Here is a 22636-nt window from a genome sequence, read left to right as displayed (position 1 = left end):
AGGTCCGCACACAAGTCGAATATGAGCCGCCAGTACTCTCGCCGCGGTGGCTCCCCAGACTTCACCGCTCCAGCAGACGTCTTTTCCGAATAGATAGCAGTGTGTTCTCGCACTCTTTCGTAGTGGGGGGTGTATGTGTGTCCCCGGAGGCTGCCTTCAGCGAAGCTTCTCCACCGAGCGGTTCCGGAGAGCTCACGTGGAGTACTATCATGAGCTGCTTGGTTGCTGTAAGCCGGAGTCGTCCTCGCAACTACTACAAGGGAGTTTTCGGTTCCTCGTGAGAGAGTAGTCGATCTGGATGAGGCCCGGACGAGGGCAGTTTGTGTGTTCTCTCTGACTGGGGACACGGCGGGAAGAACGGCGAGGCGAGACTGCCTGAGTTGATAGGCTCTGCGGACGGGAGAGGAAGGCCATAGCGGCCTGTCAAGAGATGCCGGATGAATTTTGGCGTGTAATTTGGGAGTCTTCGCCACCTGCGGAAACGCCAGTGACAGGGGTCACCTTGACGGCGGCAGCAGCTCGTTTCTGCTTTCGCCGATCATTCTGGCTGCACAGAGGTACCCGTAGGCTGCTCTCGTAGAAAGAGTAAGTTCTGAGCAACCTTCTCTCTTAGGCGACTACGACGCAGCCCTTCTCCCCGGCAGCGCACACTTCGCCGCGACACTAATCGCGGCGCACTCAGCCCATCGTGTAGGTTTCAGTTGCACGCCGTGTTGCTCTTTCTAAATCACACAATAAAAGCAGCGCTGCAGTGACTCCCATATAAGCTGGAGAGGATGAGTCCACCCTCGGTTTGCCTCATTTACTAACTTACTCCTTGTCACCGACTTGCTGTAGCCGAGTTAGCTGAGCTGCTCAACAATCCGCGGGCCAGATTTACGGGGGATACGCAGATACCCTAGAGGCGCACGGATATACGCACTGAGAAATTCTTTTCATCTCAGTATGTCTAAGAGATGAGATGAACACTTCGCTCTTCTTCCCCTTGGCTTTTTGAGAGACTCAGCTCTTCGTAGCTCTTCGTCGCCATATCCGGTTTACAGCTGCCCTCCCGACTGTCTTCTCACTCTGCATGCTCTGTCCTGTCTCCAGTCGCATCTGAGCAGCATCCGCCCTGTCTTGACGGTTTCTTTGCAAATTTCTTCGCTACCAGTTTCCGTTACTCAGGGGCGCTTCCGTATGGCAGAGCTGAGCGCTTGCTGCTTTTTTTAGAGACCTCACTCCAGCTGTTTCCGCAGCATCTCATCACCCGGGCAAGAACCCGGACTCTCCTCTTTCGGTTTCATTGCGCGTTGCATTCGCAAGTTTCTGTCGCCTTCGCTTCGCGCAGCTGCTGTGGTTTCGCAACTGGGTGGGACGCGTGTAACTCAGCAAGGTCGCTCTGAAAGTCGCTGCTCCCTACTTAGGGTTTCGGTTCAACAGCTGCGGTCTTGCATCACCAGGCCTCTTTTTTCTGGCAGGATGGCAGGCTTCTTCCCGCCCTTTTCTTTGGGTGAGACTCTATGAGCTTGTCTCAAACTGCGGAGCCGGAGCAGCTTTGCCATTGAGTTGTCGGCTGCTCAGCAGGCTGGAGTTTTTCCCGACGCGGCGTCTGCGTTTCCCTTCAAAGCGTGCCGTAGTTTCACGATACGCTCCGCCCGTCTGTTGCACCGTGTCCTTCACGCGGGGACCTCCCCGAAGAACGGCCTTGGCCTTAGCTGCTGTGCACTTGTCTTGCATGACAAGCCTGCTGCTCACCACACGGGTCACGGGTACCTGGCCGGACTGCTGCACTCTAGAGGTCCTTTCTTTTATCTGCCATACGATTCACGTACTCTGGGCGACCTCTCAGGGCCTGGGCAGCTGGCGCGAGGACCTACCGTAAACGCGGAGGAGGAAATATTTCACTTCGTTGATGCCGCCACTTCCCCGCTCTCTTTGTGCTCGGTTCTCTACCTGGGGTAGTTCCCGGCTCTGTCGTTTTACGAACACTGTGCTAGAGAGGCCAAAGTGCAGTTCTTCCTGCACGCCCGTCCTCCTTCGTTGGACGCTGTCAAAATTTTTTATTGTTCAATTCTGCAGATCCCTCCGACAGTATTGAGGAGGCGTTCATCGCCCCGCCGCCTAACGTTATGGAGAACCGAGAGATCCTAGAGGAGGCAGAAAAGTATGTTTGCTGCGGCCTAACTTCTTTAGAAAAGCATCACATTATCTGCATGCTTCCGTACTTCCCGTTCACATGACCTCGATGCGCGGAAGGCACTGGCTCCTCTTGCAGATTAGATTGCGCCGACAAAGCGAAGCAGGCTCGCAAGTTCTCACTCTCCTTGCTGTGCTTGCCATCTGACCTAAAGCACTGAACAACTGTGTCCGAGCAGGACGTATCTGCACATGCGGCACCCAGGTCTTGGCGAGCAATTTCGGTCCCTCCTACCTTGTAGTAAAAAGCAGAACCGTAGCTCGATCGAGATAGCTGTTGTCACTCTGCAGTGCCGTGGAGAGGAGCTCTTGGTTGTGTTTTCTACAGGAGGACACTCTACGAGGACTTTGCCACCGTTGGGATCATGCCAGATACATACGTTTCTCTAGATGAACTTGTCGGCCGTCTCCGGGTAAGCCCTCGCTTTGTTTTTTTCAGCCGCTTGTTGTGTTTTATTAATCCTCAAGAGTGGTAGGCACATCCGGGTAACAACCTCTGTGTCTGTCACTGAAGGCGGGTTCTGCACGTGGCTTCAGAAAAATAAGTACACTGCCCGACGACTTCACAGAGAGTCGCGTCACCACCACGGCGGAAACGCCCTGAAGTCTCGTTGGCCCGCAAGCCTCTGCGTGGCAAAATGCCAAGTTAGTCTCTTCGGAAACTCACGAGAAAACGGTCGCTCTGGTAAGGATCAGAGGGGGACCTCTGATGACGGCGTTCCTGAGACGGCATTGCCAACACTTGTGACAGGTCGCGCCAACGGTGCCATGAGGACTCATCCACCTAAGTCAAAAAGCGCGCCAGACCGTTGTCGGCTTGCCGTGTGTCAGTTATTCGGGGGGGACGAAGTGTCCTGCCGAGGCGGCTCAGCCCCCCCGCGCAGGCCGTCGTCTGACTTGCACGATGTAAAACACTCCGTCCTTGCTCTCACGCTGGCCGTTCTGGCGCGATCCACGCATGTTTTCTCATGTCACTGATACCGTACTCTGCTTTGCGAATGACTCTGCGGCAACGGCAGGATCCTCATTTTTGTTCTTCGGGACCGTTGGATCGAAGCTTGTGTTACGGGCAGTTTGCTCTCCCTCCGAGCATGGCATGACCCCAGCTTTCACGCGGCTGCAGTCCTCTCTCAACACTCTTTCTCCTGGATTTCTGATGTGGCTAGTTGGACCGACCCACTTGGCCCGAGTGGCTGAGTTTCCCGGCACCGGGCATCTGCGGTGCTTTCCTTCGTCTTGTGCCTGATATCGAAGCGCGTTCCCGTGAACCGGCGGACGGTTTCCCTTGATATCCGGTGTTTCATTTTTTCTTTTCAGCAATCGTTCAAGAACTACGATGAGGAAATGATTCGTCGTATTTTCTCCGCACTTTCATCCTATTCCGTCACCGGCACAAACTACATCTCCGGGAGGACGTTTATCGAGTCTTACATGAAGCGAGTAAGTCATCTAGTCATGGCGGTTTTTACTTGGCGGCCCCTTGTAACGACTCCTCTACAGCAGTTGCATCCTCTCCGATTTATTTCTCTTCTTGTAGTCCTTAACGAGTGAAGCACATGCTGTGTTTCTCGCTGGTGTGCCGTGATGCATGGCTTAGCGGCGCGAGTTGAATGCGGTGTTGGAGGCAGCACGAGGAGAACTTGAGAGCACCGAACGCATGCTGCAACAAGCCGAAGTTAATCTCCAGAACATCGAGAGAAACCCTTCTGCGGCTATGGTATGCTCCTGGTGTCCTCTCTTTGTCGGCGCGTGTGTACTGACGAAAAGGTCGGCCTCGGGCTTCCCACCAGCCCTGCAGGGAATCTCGTTGACTCAGAAAGAAAACATGCTTCTCTTGTCTCCGCGTCCATACATGGGTATATATGCACATATGTGCGTGCACGGGAATAGGGTTCTGTTCAGAGGTGCAAGGGCCCGGACCTAGACAAAGCCTTGTCCCCTGTTTACGATCCTGCCTAGGTGTTCGTGCCATTTTCCTGATAATCGCTCTTCTACACCACAGCCCTAGGGTAACTGTGTACCTGCCTGCCGGTTGTGTGGAAGGGCCTCTGCACTTGTTTCCTGTCCCACATCAGATCGGTTTTTAAGGCGCACTGCAGTGATGTCGCCGACCCCCCAAGGAGGGATAGCAGGCTTCGGCTAGACTTGGTGGACAGAGGGCAGCACGGTCACCAACTTCGACCATACACGTGTGCGAGTCCATACAAATGTGTGGTGATCAGCGCGACAATATGTCTCTGTAGTTCCGTACTCCGTCAAGGATCGATCCCGATCACTGGCGCGCGGGAATGATTTTTGGTGAGAAGAAAGACCGGTGACCGAGGTGGCCACAGACGGTGCACGTGTTTTTTTTTCCTTGAAGGATTCGCATTTCTGTGGTTTCAGAACGAAGACAGCAAACTGACGGTGCAGGTCGTTTGTTTGCAAAATTTGCAAGGGGGCTGTGGGGAGTCTCCAGAAGGGGGTAGGTTCTGCAGCGTGCCCAGATGCGCTGTGCCTCATTACTGGCGCGGGGACATCTTCTCACTACTGTATACGCCATCTCGAACAGCTGTCTGCGGTCACGCAAGAGTTGAGAAAACCTTCTGCATATCTTAATGTGTCTGCGTCTAGACACGGCTGCAAGGACGCTTCACAGTTTCAGTCGGAGATTTTCCGGCGATGTGACCCGCCTGCGCGCTTCTTGCATCTCTTCATGAACTCACGCAGCAGAGTGAAGAGATATGTAAGCATTCATATGTCTATATATATACATACGCTTGCCCGTGTCTAGTTATGTAATTCACTTGATCCTTGAGTAGGCTTGCAGTCGTGGAGTGTGACCTTTTGAGACTGGCAAAGACAGCTGAATACCTCTTTGCCCCGCGGCAGGTCGACCCAGTGCTGTTCACTACGTACGCATTACACGCTCTCTGACAGTTAGGCGTGAACCCCTGGGACAAGTCAACGTACCCGTGCTGTTTCCCATCAAGGTGCGGATGCAAGGGGTGTTTCTGCGGTCCGTGCGTACGACCCCGACGCTGGATCAACAGTGTCTCTGTTTAGTTCTGCGTTTCCTTTCAGGGACAATGTACAAAGTTCACTTGGAGTGTCAACAACAGGTGATTGAGACTCAGCCTGCCCCCGTCCAGCAGGGAAGCTGTTTCTTGAATGAGGTCTTCTCTTTCGAAATCTCGAAACGCGAAGGAAGCCTACGTCTATGCCTTATACGTGTCGATCCTTATGGCGGAGCAGACGAGTTGGTAGGAGACTGCGCTATCTTACTCGAGCAACTTTCAGGTATGCTGAAAGAACGGAGAGGTCCGCTCGCAAAACCTTATCCATACGTGCCGGACTTAGACAGCGTCCATTCAGATGCTGAACGGGTGGTACGCCAACAGTGATCCCTTCAGTGGGGTCCTGTGTTTAAGGTGATTTGTTTTCTAGGTAGATCTGTTACTGCAGTGCGTCAAACAGTGACAGCCTATCGGAAAAAACCGGGCGCCAATAGAGCTTGTATACCAGCTAACTGTGAGTTATCTGGTATACAAGACCTTCAACGGTTCTCTCTTCTCCGGCCCCTTTCCTTCGCTTCCAAGTGCGAAAGTTGGTTTCTTGTCAACACGACCGCGTGGTGCTAGTCTTCTCTTGGCAGCTCGAGCTCTTACTTTCGATCTTCGTTCTCTCGGCTCTTGGGGCACATGCCTCTCTTCCCTCTTTTGGTTTCTTTTTGTTTCTGCGCAACAGAGAGACAAGGTGTCAGGTCCCGCTCTTCCTCGGACGCGAGTTTCCTTTGCCGCAGTGTCGTTCAGCTGGTGTTCTGTTTTTGTGCTGTGTGGTCTGCAGATCAAAAGAAACACGAAATGACGAAGGAAATCTGGGGTCATCAGGGAGAGATCGTTCTTTCGTGTCAGTGGATTTACTCAAAGGTTCGTCGGGATATAAGCTCTCGACCCTTCTTTACGAACACTGCCCTGGGACGTGGGGTTCCTGGTTGTTGCACAACTCCAGCCCTATGCAAGCCTCCAACCGTGGGCGCTTCCTCGTGTATGTGTCGCTCTCCAGCACTTAACTTGAGTATAGTGAACCAGCTGTGCAGGTACAGCTAGACAAAAAGCATTCATTCCGAGCTGCCTTACTGTCCAGAGTGAACGCAGCGGTTTGGAGCACTTTCGCGTCCCTCGACGTCATCGTAGTGTCCTGACCGGACACACCTGGGCGCTGTAATCGAATTCAGTGCTCCCCTCTTGTCCGCTCTCCAAGGGTCCTTTTTTGTTGGTGATTGTAACTTCCTTTCGTCGCGTGTCTTGCTGCCACCCCATCCACGCTGCCTGATTTTCAACAGAAACTGCTATACACCACGTATCTCGGAGAATTCTCCATGCGACGAGACGTGAAGCTTCGCGAAATTTCCGACTATCAGACTGAGGTCGAAAAGCTTAATCGTCCTTTTGGAGAAGAGCAAAAGCGCCACCGGGGCGGAGGCATATTAGCCGCGTTTGCCGCAGGACCAGAGTACCTCTCCAAGCTTCTTGATCAGCTTCGCGTGTACCTGAAGCTAAGTAGCTGGATGGTAAGGAGCTCGTCACAGGGAGCCTACAGACCGCATACTCTCTGGGGTCTTTCTGATGAGGGGCTCGCGTCATGTAAAGCGGTTTTCTGTTTTCTTTCTCTCTCTTCTGCTGTTTTATCGGCTGTCACCGGTTGTCGGAAGATACTCGACGTGTACCCCCGGTAGGGCGTAGCCGGGGTGGCCGGGTGACGCCTTGCTCCTGGTTCCTTTCTCAGGCCCCTTCTCTACGGTTGTAGTTTTACTGCTGCTTTCCTGTTCGGCCGGGAGTCTTCGCCGCTGGCGGGTTGAAGCTGCTTGTTTTTGCAGGGAAGTCGAAATTGATCTTTGCGTCCGTTTTTGTAACCATGTATACTAATAGCAGCTGTCTGGATTCGGAATTTCTGTGGTTTTCTTTTGTTTCAGGCGACAAGCCAGCACGTGGCCGCATTAACGTTTTGTCTTTCCTGCGTCGCTGGGTACACGCGGGCAGTTTCACTTGATCAGATGATTGCGGCCTTCACGTTCTGGAACAACCTTGGTGTGTCTCTTTCACTGCTCCTGGCCCGAGGCGGAAACGGAAGATGCCTCCCTGACGAACACAGATACGTGAATCGTAGGGCCGGGGTGCGCCCTCTGGTGTACATGGGAGCTAAGACATAGCTGGCCATGATGGGAAAAGGAGCGGTTTTTTCTCTTTCCTTGATGACTGGGTCCTTAGCGAGGACGTGAATGCGATGTATCACACGGTCCTAAGCTAACTGCTCCTCAGGCAGGTGATACAGTTTCGCTGTTTTCATGTGCTGTGTAGGGTCACCTCTTTGAAAGGTGTAACCCGTGCTTCGTGCGGTGGTCTCGGGCTCGGAGTCGGACCCCGCCTTGGTAACTTCAGGAAAGCTGCTGTTGTCTCCATGGGCTCTTTGTTTTTGTCCTACCCGACCGGTAGAGCCACGTGAAGTAGTTCCCCGGAGTGAAGAGAATTTGTTGCTATTCTGTTGCTGCTGTCGGGTCAGATCCTCGCAGGTGGACTGTCGGGCGCTATTCCTTCCTTATGCTCTGCGCAGCAGTGTAAGTCTTTCTTTCTTCTTTCTCCTCATTGGGACTTTGATCCGGCTGTTTCAGAGAGAAAGCACAGATCGATGCAAGCCCTTGATTCCTTCCGACCTACAGTGCGATCACAACATCACTGCCGTTTCGACTAGCTGACGTACGGCATCCGGCTTGGAACATTTGTTTCTGACCTGCCTGATACACGAATATGTAAACGGCGGCTGCCTCTGCCCCGCGTGCGAGCCTCTGCGTGCTCTTGCAGCTCACCAAAGCCTCACAAGGACTGTGTATTGATCTTGCACAGCCTGCCAGCAGATAGGCAGGCCCGTGTATGTTTACGGAGCGTAATCCCTCTCTACGTCTACGTCTATACAGACACGTGGATCACCCCTGCACGGGTCACACAGTTTCGTGGACAACGGCAGACAGAGTACGTTGTAGTTATAGTGTCGCCATTCAACCACGGCGCGCCTAGCAGACCGAGATTTTCTGTTGTCTATCTAAGAACGCATTGTCCTCTCGAGCGTGGTCTTCCGCAGCGGCATGGGGTACGACATTTGCTGGATGCGGATCTACTTTCGAGCGTGGAGGATTGGTAAGTTGTAAAGGCCGCAAAGCAGAAATGAGATGAAGTGTTGACTCTTCCGGAGTAGCGCTGTCTCGTCACCTTGTTTTGTTGTCTTGTTTCAGGATCGGTCGAGTCCGACATTCACAATATTACCAAGGTTTTTTCCATTTTTCTTTGTATCTGGAAGGTACGCGCCATCGGTGTGTGTGCTTCCAGGGTGTATGTTTCTCTACGTCTTCCTCTTGTATGATCTTGCAACTTTGCCCGCAAACGCATGGCTATCTGTAGGAAGAGTAGCTGCTGTCGAGAAGAGAAGCAGAAATGAAGGTAGCTACGATACCCATAGAGAAGCTGAGAAAGAATATGTTTCTGAACCTAGGTGTCTCTGGACGTCTCTGTTACTCGTGGGCGTCCTCGTCTGAGTGCTTAGGGGACGCATATTTCCGCACTATCTACCGACACGTTACAACTGTATCTCCGCACACATATCTATGTATACCCTGTATTTACTTCAGGTGATTCTATCACAACTGGCGAGCCTTCGCCAGACAGCCGGAGTGTGAAACGAGCATCCGGCAAGCGTGATTTGCCACTGATCCAGCAGCTACTACTGGCTACAAGACGGAGAAAAACTCGTTATTCACAGGGAGAAATGGAGTCTACACATACTTGCATCCCACTCCGGCCAGAAAGGAAAATTTTTGCCAAAGCACCTGGACTGTGTTGAGCTTCTGTCGTCCTTTTTTACGGTTCTGCTGCAGCTCGCGCTCTACATTCTTTTCTGGAAATGTCGGTTCGACCTCAGGCGCAAGGTATGCGGCAGTCCGGGTCTTTTTGCAGAATCCAGTGAAATAGCCGAACAAACAGCGCTGACTTCTTTTCTGAGTTGCTCACAACAACTGTCTTCCCTGCATAGCGTTCGTTGCTTTCCTCTCCGGCCTCCGTCAGGTTGCTCACGGGAATGAGCTCTCCACCGCCACTGGGGCCTACATGCCATTCAAAGTTGACGAACCTGCCCTGCTGCCTCTGGCCCCCTCCGCAGGGCCCCTCACTGGCTCTGGGACCATGTACTTGGTAAGAGATGTGTGTCAACGAAAACGACCACACACGTCCGTGTCGTCCCGATCCGGAACGAATCTCTACACCGCCACCTCCGACGGAGTTGCTTATGTGTGGATCAGACAAGGCTACCACAGCTCATGCGACTGGCTGTAACATCAAGCGAAACATCTTTGCGGGTGTCCAGTGTATGGCGTCGGTTTCGGCACCCATTTGCTCGTAGACCGACAAGACAGAAAGGCCATCCGCTAGGAGCTGCGTGTCATGTCACTATCCCGCGAGAAACGGAAGCCGTAAACATACCATGACGGGAAGCTCACCAGGCAAAGCTTCGCAAAGCCAATAAAAAATGCGGTTTGCTCCATGGGATTATTGCGTTTTTTGTAGACACGAGGGCCGGTCCTCAGTTAGCCGAAGCCTCAGGAAGAATCTCCGATTCGTCCGTGTCTCCCTTCGTTCCTGCGTGGAGAACCAAGAATCTCGTCTCTCGAACTGACGGAAGTAAGAGACACCTCATCTCGAGACATGCCGTACGGGAAGCCGTCGCTGGAAGACTTGCCAACGTTGACAAGTCTATCGACGAGTGGCGCAGGAAATCAATCAGCTTTTCCCCCGAGCTGCTCGCAGACGGGCGCCCTGCAGGGCTGGAAGCGTAAGGAACTCCGGCTGAAAGGTAGCTGACTACGTGATTGTTTGCGTGCTGACTCGCGGAAACAACTTTTTTTTTGGGGGGGAACTGGAAGCCAGTCCGACGAGACGTGGCTCCCCTCGACTACCCTCTTCAGGTTCTCGAGTGTGCTGTGCCCTTCTCAAAGTGCGTGGGATGCTGGCTGTTTGAGTGTTCTGCGAGGGCAGCAGCCCCTGTACATGTTACAAAGGGCCACAGACCCATGCACATTTCAAAGTCGCGCACGAATCTGTTTTCATCGCTTGGCTCTCCGTGTGCCGATCGTACTGACTCGCTTTGAGTCAGATTTTTGTCCCGGTACACAAAAACCGTCTTCAAAGAGGAAACAAATCGACTTCATAAACTCAGCCAAGAATAGACGCATTTGCTTTCAGAAAGCTCTCGACGTCCATCTCTGGCCCGCCGACGCCTAGCCGAACGATGTCCCCAGCAAAAGAGGAGTCAAGTGAAAAAACTTCGCGAACAAGACTGTTCTAGAAAGGAAAGAAAGGTGCGAATGAGTCAGCGGAGATAGTTAGCTGTGAGGAAAAAAACAATCCGACCGTTTCCGTCAAGTGTGTCCCTCCTTTTTCTCTTGCGAGAAGCACATTGCTGAATTCAATACCATGTCCCAGAAAAGACAATATAGAGGGAAGAGGAAAGAGGAGCACTGAAGACCGCCCAGAATTTTTCCCGAGTCACACACCCTGTCAGTCGCTGGGATGACGATAGAAGGAGTGAACACGATCAGAGCTTCTCTACCACACGAGAAAGGCCCGGCCTCTGCCAACCACAGTGCCGCCTGCCTTCTCGGCGGCAACCCTTGGCAGTTCTCTGCAATAGTTCTAGAATGCCTAATCGGCCGACAGTCAGCTCTCTGGCTAAGAACTGATCAAAACAAATGCAACCAGTCCTGAGTGTAAGCCGTAGTCTCTCAAGAGGAACCGTTGCACACATCCGTGTTTCTCATTGCGGGCATAGCGAGATCACCACGAGAAAGTGATCACTACCGAAGCATAGACATACGTTCGAGAAAAAATTCTATCGACAAAGCCTTTCCTCGGCCGCATAACAAACATGTACTTACCAACTGCGCGTTTGAACAAGCATTCGCCTCCGCGCACCTTAAGTCTGCAGTACAAAGGTAAACTCTTGCGTTTTCAGAAGACAGTCGCTGGATACGATGTAACGAAGCCTGGGAACTCAGTGTTTCCGCCTTTTCTCTTTGGCCCTCGATCCATCTTTTCCGTCCTCGTCAGTAACTCTGGACGGATGATCAGGCGGGCGCACTCCGTTTGATGTGTTGTTCGCTTCTCCTCTGTGTCCGTCTTTCGCTCTTCTGCCCTCGGCATCGCCAGCATGCCTATGTCTTCGTTCATCTCTGTCTTGAGACCTACCTCCCCTATCCCTTTCTGCTCGTGCATCATCTTCATTCGTTCGATGACTTGTTCTTTTCCTTCCCCGATCCTCCTCTTTCCTTCCCGCTCTCCCTTCTCTTCTTCTGTCGCTTTCTTGTTCTTCTTCTTGTTCAACGTCTCCGTCATGACTGTCTCTCTGCGACACCCGGTGACCTCTCCTTGCCTTCCTTCCCTCACCCGTGCTCGGACTTCCCCCCCTTGTCTTCTCTTCGTCGTCCCACGCAGTCTTCGTGGCACGTCGTCCCCCACTATCCTCATCCTCCTCTCTTCTCCGCCGTCGCTTCGTGGTCTCAGATACGTCTTCGTTCCTCTGTCTCTTATCATCCCCGCCGTCAGACCTGCGCCGCTCAAACATTGCTTCCCCCCTAGCCCCGTGATGTTCTCTTCTTCGACACCGTTCATCATCTTCTGGCCGGTCAGCGCCGCCACTATCTTTTGCTCCAGCCCTTTCAGTTCCGTAGACAGGCTTCCCCCCCTCTTCTTCACGCATTGCTTCTTCTCCCTTCTCTTCTCTACGACACTCTTCCTTAGAAGTGTCCCGAGTCACGAGATCTTGGCCTCCTTGCTCGGAAGACGGTTTTCTTGATGACGGAGGGGGTCCGCAACGCTCGCTTCGCAGGCCCTGCCCCACAGCAGTTCTTGACCCCGTCTCTAAGCCGTAAATTGTTTCTGTCCGATCATCGTGAGAATCCCAACGGCTTTTCTTCCTCGTCCCCCCTTCTCTCTGAGCTCCGATCCCCGCCGTGGCACTGGGGGAAACACTGTCATCCACGCCACTTTGAAGACTTCTCTGGGTAGGATGCTGGAAGGTTGCCGACGTGGCAGGAACGAAACTTGCTAGGCACTTCTCATCCTGAAAAGACAGAATTCATTAGACAGAGAACTCCAGCGAATTACTGTTTTTTGTTTCTAACCATGTAATCAAGAGACAAGCACCACAGACTTCAGCCCCAGGGAAGCAAAACATTTAGAACCCTCCGGTTCTCAGCGCTCTCACGCCTTTCAGAAACAAAGGGTTTCGAAGTGACCGAAAACCACATTACCGACAAAAAGGCCGTATCGTCGACCAGCATCACGATGGTGAGAAAATTCATAAGTCTGCGAACCTTGTACACAATGCTGTACTAAAATATCCCTGGCGATGAGCTTCCCACAAAGAGTTTTCCACTCAGTAGCGCATAATAAAAGCGAACAAGCGCAGTAGAGAAGAACAGAAAGAAAATCCTACACCGAAGAGCGCGGCCTGCAGACTCTTTTCCTCCTTGTTCAAGTTCGCGAAATTGATCTGAAAATCGACATGACACGGCCCACAAGGAGCAACCTGTGAGATTCTCATTCCAAGAGACTCTTCTTTGCCTCGGGCACTATAAAAAAGGAATGGCCGACAGCCTACTCTTCTTGACTATTCCACCTCCTCTCTACAGCTTGGTTGCTAGTAGAATCGCGACCCCTCATTTAATAGTGAGTTACATACCCTCCCACAGACATCTAAAGCGCCGCAAGCACCCTGCGCCTGAACTGTAAAAACACTCCCACTCCTTGCCGGTGAACACCAAGACTGACTCAACCCTTCCCGCAACGAGCTTCTGACTCCTCACCGAAACTACAACGGCATCCGCGGGAACTGCATGACGGGGAAGCGCCTGTGTCTCCCCTGATACTGTGTTGAGAATATTGTCATCCTAACTCTGTTGTCGGAGAAAACTGGTACACTCCGAAAGGAACACATGATGAGCATTATTCTACCCTAACAAACTACACGTAGAACCCCGCAAGAGATATCTGAGAAAGGCCGCCCTTCCCCCCCCCTGCATACACACACACAAGCAGCACCACTATGCGACATATCTACCACATGCAGGTAGACTGTTCGCTACCGAGCAAGGGCAAGCACCGCAAGCGAACACCGAGCAAACAAGAAAAAAAGTCTTGCCAAAACACTTTCGCGCAGTGAAAGTTACCGAGACTGGCCGTCCACAAAGAAATTTGCCAGAGAGTTCCACTGCCGTCCTTGCGTCTTTTCTGTCCGCGAACTCCACGAAGGCGATCCCTCGCACAGCATACGCATCTACACAAGGAAGAGCAACAAGAAATGGTATAGTCACTCCCCTGCAACACGACGAACAAACTTCCAGTAAAGGGAACCTAAACAACTCCTGCAGCTTCGTATTGCTCGTATTGTCATGGCCAGATGTACCGGTAAGCCTAAAAAAAAGAAAACACTCGAATATGCGCGTTTTTCACTCCTCACACAAAAACATGCGCATGAGTACTCGCATGTAGACATGAGCTCCATTGTCCATATACATACATATACATATATACCTATGTATGCCATGGCTCGCCCAGGGACAACTCACCGTCAGAGTCAGCGGGGATCGACCTATCCACCTGCGGGAGACTGATGTCCACGATTGGCCCGATGGGGCCAAACATCTCACAAATGTCGTAGCGGCTTGTGTTGTAGGCGAGCCCTCCTACAAAGATCTGAATACGGAAAGAGATTAGACAAGAGGCAATAGTTTGAACAGAATGATAGAGGTAACAGACCTGGTGTGAGTAACAGTCGCAGCAGTATGCTGTTGTTCAAAAAACACTTCTCTTTAGAGAGGACCCCCAATCCCGCATAACCAGCCAGACAACGTCTGGGCTCGCGATGGCAGTAGTGGCGGTTCCGCCCCTATGATCACCGCGGTCTCGTCTGTTCACTAGCTACTGTACCCCAGATCGCGTCTGCATTCCGGCCGAACGGCAAGCTAACTTGTTCCCCTCCAGCTTAAGTGACACTGGTGCGCAACACAAAAGGCACAGCGTGACGAGCGAGCCCCTGTCAGCTACAGTAGCCCAGGCCCCGTTCCGAAATGCTACTTAGGCGAGCGAACTACCAGAGATCTCCCCCCTCATTGTAGGTACGTGGAGAGGCGGACTTCAGCACGTCGGAGTGTGCTTGCAAGCTAGAATACATGAAGGCATCGCGTGTGTTCATACACGCAACCGTGTCTTAACGTGAAGGGGGTAGCCGCACATGCTAACATATATTTAGATCACGGGACCCCTACAATGACCAGCTCGCGCATGCTTATACCATAGGACATACCATCACACTTGACTCGTTCAGATGTGTCATACACTCGATAAAAAATCCACAACCAAACGCGCGATTATCACATGTGAAACTCTTCCCACGCCTCGTTGTGAACGAACTCAAGTCGCTCATTGACAGACTATTGCCAAGGAACTGTTTCTCTGTGTTGCGCCCCTTGCCTAAATCTGTCAATGAGACAGAAGTGTGCAACCGTCTATGGTCTCTGTCGCAGGAGAAGCAAGCCTTCCTTCCGTCAGTTCATTGTTCAGTAGAGTTAATAATATTCAGTGCCATAATACCGCTGCCCCCATGAGGGAGTCGGCTTAGTATATGATACGCTATTGATCGCTTCGGCCCGTGCGGATAATGAGTCCGATTATCAGACGGGTCTCTTTTTCTGCGTCGGCAAACACTGTCCCTTTTCCCTCACCGGCTTCCTCCAGAGCACACGACGCTTTTGCTTTTGTTGCTTTTTCTACACACAACCTTCAGTTTCCTGCTTCTCCCCGCAACGGACACATGCTCCTGCGTATGTACACCGAGACATATTCGGGAGGCTTCACCATCCGTCCCAAGTATTCTGGAGTTTATCTTGATTTCTCCATCTTACTCGAGTTTGACTCTTGTTCATTGCCGTCTCAGGATCGACATCCTCCTCGAGCAAAGAAATTTCACGTCGCAGTTCACGGCTCCGTCTTTGCAGATATTCGAGGATGCCTGCATTGTCAACCTATAAGCAGAGGAAAGACGCAGGTTAGTCATTTGCCACGTGGAGTGCTGGTCTTGCACACGAATGCGATGAATACACTACTACTGTAAGGTGACCCACTGCACAACCCAGTAACACCCCCTGATATAACATGATCAATCTGGGTTCTCTCGAGAAAGATTCCGTAGATATGCCAGTTTAGACTGCTTGACCTCGTACACACCTGTGTCCATGCCACTACGACGGAAGTGTAGTTAGTCGAACTCTGCTCCTGCGCGCTCTTAATGTGAACATTCGGGACTGCGTTTTTACACATACGCGGAAGTATACATGCTACGAAGGAGAGAAGTGCAGTACCAGGCGGGTATTCTCGTCTTAGTTTCCAACACCCTTCTCAACAAAAAACACGGCAGCAGCGGTGGACAGAAACAATTCCCCAACAACAACCCAGCCCCTGCCTCACCTCTAGAAGATAGTGCCGCGTAGAGGTTCCCAGACTAAAAATGTCGTTTGTTTCGATTTGCACTCCAACGTGATCATGCTCTAGAGCTACACCATTCCTGCACAGTCAAAAAGAAAGGTCTCGCGGAGTCAACATGGGAAGAGAAAGAAACGGCAGGGAAACTACTCCAGCTTTCTCGTTTCAACTTGCCATTGTGTGCCCTGCCTGGTCACGGGTACTTAACATTCGAAGAAGCAAAAGTGAAGGGTACAGAACGTAAAGCATCACCGTGAGAAGCAGACAACGACCACCAAAACAGGCGAAACCGAGTTCTAACTGCCGTTGGACGAAAGACCAGCTGGGCTGGAAGAAAGCGGGATAGCGTGAGATTCTTACTGACATGAGATTCGAGCCTAGCGCAAACACAGATACGGAAAAAAGGGGTTCCGGCAACCTTGGAGAATAAAAAGAAGTTTTGAAGCCTCACAACCACCATGGCTAGACACCTTCCTGCAAAAAGCCGACGTGGTATCGGTGCTCTCGGGCGGGGAGCAGAAAGGATCAACAAACGCTCAGGCATAGAGTCTGACACCTCTTTGTATGCTTTAACCGTATACCTACACCTGTCTACCAACAACATTTCTCTGACGAAGATAGTGTACGCTCCTGGCGGAGGCGACCTTAAACGACGAAATTCTCGTCTAAAACCCTAAGCTGCGCGCTGGTGAGACTTCGTTTTGGCCTATGGTTGGAGCAACTCAACAAAGAATCTCCACCCAGCCACGTGCCCAGCGACACTGACATGAACCTTTGCACCACAGTCCCGGTACTGTGCAGAAAAGCGGAGTCTCACGCCCATGTGCCGCTTCCATCCCTTATTGAAAACACAAAGCACCGTTTTCATTCATAGAAAAAATCCAGACGTCTTTCCGAATGCCATCGCTTGAAAAATTGACAAGGAGACTCGGCTTCTTACTGCACGGAGCCGTGTCCGTTCGGAGGAGGCTGGCGGAGGGGCTCCATGCCTAAAAACGAGAATTTCTTGCACATAGTATATGCACCTAGTTTCTCTGCACGCCCGTCACTGTCCCTACATAGCCGAATACCATCAGCCCGTTATTCTCCGTACACGAACGCTGCAGTCGAAGTGTGGTCTGACAATCGACCAAACCGAACCCTGGAGGAATTCTCGAGGTTCCTCCTTGGTACCCGGAGTCAGTCTGGGTGAGAAGAAGTGCGGAGCTCCAAGGCCGGGCACTCCGCCGCTCTCACTTGAAAGTTTTTGCTTTGCTCTTCAAATCAACAAGGAGTACCGCGCCTCCCTTCAAAACGACCAGAGCCGCATGACGCCGAGAGATCGAAGGATTCAAAGCCACTAGGTCGTTGTCTGGAAGTTTCCCTAACAAAGGAGGAATCGTTCGGAAAAAAAAAAGAAGAGGAAAAGAAAGTTAGTTCTAGGCAATACACCACGGAACTCGGACACATCCAAACCCCGAATGGACAGGGACTGTGTCACGAGGCATAGACCCTGGACTGCCACGAAAAAGGCTAGAGTCTGTACGCACGAGAAGTGACTACGAAGTGAAAAAGAGGTTACACGGACTGCACACGAGAACAGAAGAGCGCATGGACCCCTGCAGGGCTGCCGCTCCGAAGGCACAGTCTACCCAATTGCCACGAAATCGACTGAAATCCCACAGGAACTACGACTTGCTAAAACTTCCTCGTGCACGACCGAGTCAGAGGACTCCTCGAGCAGTGGGCAATGGAAAGCACAACGCCCCTGCCAGCGTCCTCGCCCGCATCGGGTCCGAGTACTCACAACACAGCTGAGAAGCAAAAAATAACGGATACATCCGCGACCTTTTGCCCAGCGAGTTCCCCCAGCACGTTCTACTACAGGAATGAACTTCTGCAGCCGCCGCAGCGGCAGACCTCGACTTCTGATATCATTCTTGAAAAGCTGGTAGACTCTGAAAAGAGTGAAATGCACACACTAAGAAGTCTGTACTCCCTCTCATGGAGTTACAAAACAGCATCGACAATTCACGCATAGATCGTCTTCGAGATCGAAACCCCGGTGCTGTGCAGGCCGTCTTCACTTGTTAGTCCTTCCGCCGAAAACACCCCCTTCTGGCAACACGAACATGCACAGCCCCGTCCGCACGGAGACCTCAGCATCACCGAACAACGATAAATGCCCCTCCCTCACGAGTCTCGTGCCATCCTCCTCTACTCCCTAAGTCTGTAGAAGAAATAAAAACTACACGGAAACCTAGATCTCCCCACCTTGAGAAGCTGGCAGATTACACGCCTCACACGGCACTACAGTCTCGAACTTCGGCTTTTCACTCGCCCTCACCGATGCGGTAGAAGCTCTTTCCCTTGAGAAGAATTTCTGTCACCTGCGTCTCCCCCTCCTTTCTCTCCGAGAGCTTCAGGACGGGCAATGACTTTTCATCGGTCTCAATGTCGTGACAAATGACGATCCAAGCTGTCGAGGACATGCACACAGCTCCTTCTCGGACTGAAACAAACACATCTGCGGTTACGTTGGCTTTTTTGCGCCGCACGCTTTCAGAAAACTTACACAGGTATGTACAGGCTAGAGCACAGCGCGCTAGCCTGTACATACGAATCACTTGACGAGAATACCAAGACACATATTTGAAGAAGGCAGGGAGAGAGAGTTTGTATCCCAGTTTTTCTTTTGTCTTCAGTAGAAGATCCCCGCGTCCGTATACCGACCCTCGTGTAACTCTACCACAGTAAAGAGGAAACTACATATGACCCAGGCACAGAACAACGCCCTTCTACTTAGAGCATCGAGTACCATGTGGACCGCCGAAGGGAGAAGGAGAACATGCATTTGGAGACGAAGACAAACCACGAAATGCAGAAGACTCCTATAGACCCCACCTAAGACGCATGCTGTTCGCATGCGCTGTCTGCCTGTTTACGGAACAAAGAGCTTCAGTATATAACTGGAGCATAAGTTTCTCAGGACGCGGAGGAGAGAAGCAGGTTTGTTTATTTCTTTGATATAGGCTTGCACCACTCACATTCGAGCTCGGTATCCTCATTAATGTTGTCTCGGATTTCCATCAGAATGCGGCCCAGATGATTCTGTCCGCGATTGCCCACTTGCCCAAAATAACTGTCTCCACTGTTCAGCCAGACAAGCTCTCGGCCACCTGTGTTTTTCAGCTTTTCGCGTAGATCTGAAAGCCAAGAAGAAAGAGGACGCTATCAATCAAGCAATCGACTTCGTGCGTGCCTTATAGGCACACCCACGCAAGGCACGCGAGCGCCAACCCGCGTCCCCCACATGAACTCCCGCGAATATATAGAAACCGGTTCAGGGAGACAGGAGGAAGGGGAGCCAGGGAAGGAGGCGAGGAGAAAAAGAGCAAACTAAGGGACGACGCACACGCGCAGGGGCTGTAGGGAGTAAAGGACGGGCTATGTCCTCTTCCCGCCCCTTTTTGCCAACAAACTATCTGTGCCAAGCAGTCAGGCGTAGGCATCTCTCTTCTATGAGGTCTACTGACAGCGGGAGAGACCGTAAAGGGGCCAGAGAAAGACGAAACAATACACCGGCGACCCGAGTGACAGTGGCACTGTAAGGCGAAGAAAACACTGACACAGAAACACTTCTTCTCATGCGCTACGACCATCCGCTTGTTAGCCCAAAGCACGTGAACGGAAAGAACCTGTACCTACACACATATATTCAAAGGCGCTGGAGACTTCTGTAAGTGAAAAAAAAGGCTCCCCTCGCAGATCAGCACGGCTGGTGAAGAAGACGACCAACAAAAAAACGAACTCTCCCTCTCACCCGCGTGGCGACGAAATTTGTCACGTTGAATCTGCTCCAGCCATTTCAACCTCAGTCGCTTCCATCCAGGATCTTCCTAGAATACACAGGACCAAAGAAAACACGGAGCCTTCGCGAAAAAAAAAGCGTAGTGCTGGGTGTTCGCACCCCTCTAAAGACCTTCTCGGGGGAAGCTTGAAAAACCCCTTCTCTACGCGCGATGCACCAGAACAGAGGAGCGCAATTTTCTCAGCACGCTTGGGACAGAATTGTTCCACCTACCTACCCCAAACATACTCCTTTCACCACCACCACCACCAAAACTTTAGTCTCAACCCTTGCCTTCGCAAAGCCTGCCCACCAACAATCGAAGCAGAAGGCGAAAACTGACCAGCTAGTTTTGGTTCAAGAATCACTGCAAGGCCACGTGGTCGTGTCAAGAGCGATCCCCTGTCCCTCTGCCTGGTCTGTCCTATTCGGCTCAAGAAGGAAAGAGAAAGAACGAAAGAGATAGGAAAGAAAGACCCTAAGTGTAGCTAAAAAGTGCGCAAGAGTTTCACGGCCTGCAGCTTTAAGAATCACCCTGACTTGGAAATACAGCATGCGAAACGACGTTATAGTTGGAGAAAAAGTCCTGTGAAAGAGGTGCGGGAAGACAAGCAGCACCCCAACAAGAAAGCGATCAGCGGTACGTTGTCCTTAAGGTGAAGATGACACTCCTGAACCGCCCGAGATCGGTAGAGAGCCGTAAAATGCGCGTGCAGTGCTACATCAACCGAGTTTTCAGGAGCTCATACGACACGCCATAGGTACTGGAAGTACAAACGACGAACTCCGCGCAGCCTGTCTTTCTAGGGGAACGAGAGGAGCTGCACACTTGAAAAGAGTTTTCAGTGTACAAGAGATACGCTAGAACGCGTCTTGTTAGTCCGGCACATAGGCCCGTGCGACAGCAACACCTATCGTCGGCCAGAGAGAGAAACCGTGTAAGAAGGGGAGCAAACGGAGAGAAGACGACAGGTCTGTTGTTTGATTCTTACCTCCTTTTCCTTGGAAACTTTTTTCAACGTCTTTACATCCTCGATCGTGCTTAGCTCGTCAACAGATTTGGGGTACCTCGACGCCAGCAAAGCATGCCGCGCGGATGGAAAGAATCTGCCTTGGAAAAAGATAGTGGACGGGAAATCAAGAGAAAGAAATCTGAAGTCGCCCGTGAACGAATCGATCCGGGTGTACATGGACCTCGCCGCCGCCGCCAGATTGGCAGGAGAAAAAAGAAGCTGCGGGTTCTGTAGAAGTCGCGGATCCACCGACCCTCCCGCTTTCCCTGCTATTGATGCGGGCAGAGGGGTCGCCATCGCCGCCTGTATTTGCAAGCGAGAGGCAGGAAAAGACAAAAGTCCAAGAGGAAGAAAAGAGGGAATCGCGCAGCGCCCTGGAATATTGTACGTGCTACGTGTGAGATTCCCAGGATGTTTCCGCACGGCAATAAGATGCATGTCCTCCTGGACTTTGATTTGCACCGTGTAAAATCGAGACAACGGCTCGCAAGGGAGGCGCGAAACGAGGGGAAAGCCAGCAAGTGCTCCCGGAAATCCGCCGGTCGAAGCCGATTCCAGATACCAGGGCAATCTTGCGAAGCATGCACACGGAAAAAATCGTAGGACAGCAGATTATGCACACGACCAGCGACAGCCAAAAACACATCCCACCCACCCCGACTAAGGGTCTAGTAGCCTCTAAGGGAGACCCATCAAGAAGGCTTGTGTAACGAGTATGTGGCTCGGAACACCGGAGGCCGTTCTCCCGCCGAGAGGGCTCAAAGCTTGGGAAGACGCGACGGGGTGAAGCCACCGCGCACCCCGTTTCTGAGCCCACTACGACTTCCTTGAATTTCCTCGGAAACTGCTGGCAAGAGGAGCTGGAATGACGGAGTGAGAAGGATCGGCTTGGACGGCACTGGTCAGGCACGCCTGAGGCACGAAGTCACTGATGTTTTGGGATGCGGTGCTTCAGAAAACTCCGGGGTGGCAGACACGAGAGCACAGATATACTTGCCGCCTGGACTGCGAAGATACACGGAACCGGAACTACACAACAAGATAAGCTCTGGACAGAGAAGACGAGTATAAATCTTTACGGAAAAAGTGTTGGACACGACGGAGAATATGGGACCCGTAGTATCTGAGGGTGCGAGGTATCAAATCTGCACGAGCTGCGGCACTTGACCCCAGACGGGACGTGGACAGATACGCTGCTCGGAAACGGAGACACCGGATAGGGGTGCCGACAAGAGGAAAAAAGTTTCTTGAGGGGGAAGAGCCTGAAACACGTCGTCAAGGAGAGGCATACAGAAGGGCACGTTTCTCGGGTGAGAGCACCACATTCGCTACTTCCAGGAGTCGGGGCTGAACGGCAGGCAAGGCTCAGGCCAGAGGTGATCATCACCGTGTCAGCAGACAACCGTCACCTGCGACGAAGTACCGGAGAGCGGAGAAAACGAGAATACTACAGGCGAGGTCACACTGGACTGGTGTCCCAGGCACCAGGAGACCCAACAAGGACAGAAAACAGAAAGACATTGGATAGAGACACCGGGACAGCTAACACATGGTGGAGCGGCATTCCCGACCGAAACCTACTCGCACAACAAGCAAAAGGCACAGAAAAACTGGCTTCCGAGCGCATGCGATCTAAGGAGGATGCATGCGGCTACCGGGGAAGCTCCCGGGTGGGCAACACGTACGTGTCCGCTTCCCTCTGGGGCGAGCAGTTTCTTTACACGCGGAACTTTCGCCTCGGTCCTATTAACAGGCTATGTAGCTTGCGGAGTATGTACTCGCCTGTAACTACTGAGAGACCACCCACGAAGCGTTCGGAATTCGAACGAGCCCACACTCTCAAGAGTTCTCCACGCGGGCAGAAGTGACACAAAATGTTCACGGACGCTGAAGACGACTCTTTGTTAGACGGTCACGGGGTACAGAAGGTAGGCGTGAGTTCTACCACGCCCGGTACGATTGAAGACCACAGCGATCGTCTCGCGTCCGGTAACAGCTGCTTAGAGAACGCTCACCATTCACTTCCGTAAACAACCGACCGTGCGGGCAATCAG

General features: G+C 52.1%; 2 protein-coding genes across 2 annotated transcripts; one reads left to right on the top strand and one right to left on the bottom strand.

Annotated features, from left to right (window-relative positions):
- Positions 1-1041: 1041 nt before the first annotated feature.
- On the top strand, positions 1042-10422 carry CSUI_000326 (multi-pass transmembrane protein; the record flags this gene model as incomplete). The annotated part of the gene is made up of 16 exons (XM_068060560.1): positions 1042-1492; positions 2062-2146; positions 2507-2591; positions 3496-3618; positions 3776-3895; positions 4564-4642; positions 5242-5457; positions 6004-6086; positions 6503-6730; positions 7133-7247; positions 7653-7774; positions 8296-8351; positions 8447-8511; positions 9086-9146; positions 9273-9398; positions 9771-10422. Coding segments are annotated over exons 1-15 (1593 nt in total), but the record flags the coding sequence as incomplete, so codon positions are not given.
- An 831-nt stretch (positions 10423-11253) lies between these two features.
- On the bottom strand, positions 11254-22163 carry CSUI_000325 (fha domain-containing protein; the record flags this gene model as incomplete). Its single annotated transcript, XM_068060559.1, has 11 exons — positions 20562-22163; positions 19543-19618; positions 18767-18925; positions 18067-18198; positions 16977-17103; positions 15726-15822; positions 15164-15283; positions 13829-13955; positions 13430-13536; positions 12697-12753; positions 11254-12321 (listed from the first exon to the last, which is right to left on the bottom strand). Exons 1-11 carry the CDS (start codon positions 21018-21020, stop codon positions 11254-11256), a joined length of 2529 nt encoding a protein of 842 aa, XP_067927458.1. The 5' UTR covers positions 21021-22163.
- Between the last annotated feature and the right edge of the window lie 473 nt (positions 22164-22636).

This window comes from Cystoisospora suis (assembly GCF_002600585.1).
Source record: "Cystoisospora suis strain Wien I chromosome Unknown contig_149, whole genome shotgun sequence".
NCBI classification, from domain to species: Eukaryota; Apicomplexa; class Conoidasida; order Eucoccidiorida; family Sarcocystidae; genus Cystoisospora; species Cystoisospora suis.
This window is presented reverse-complemented; position numbering and strand designations above follow the sequence as displayed.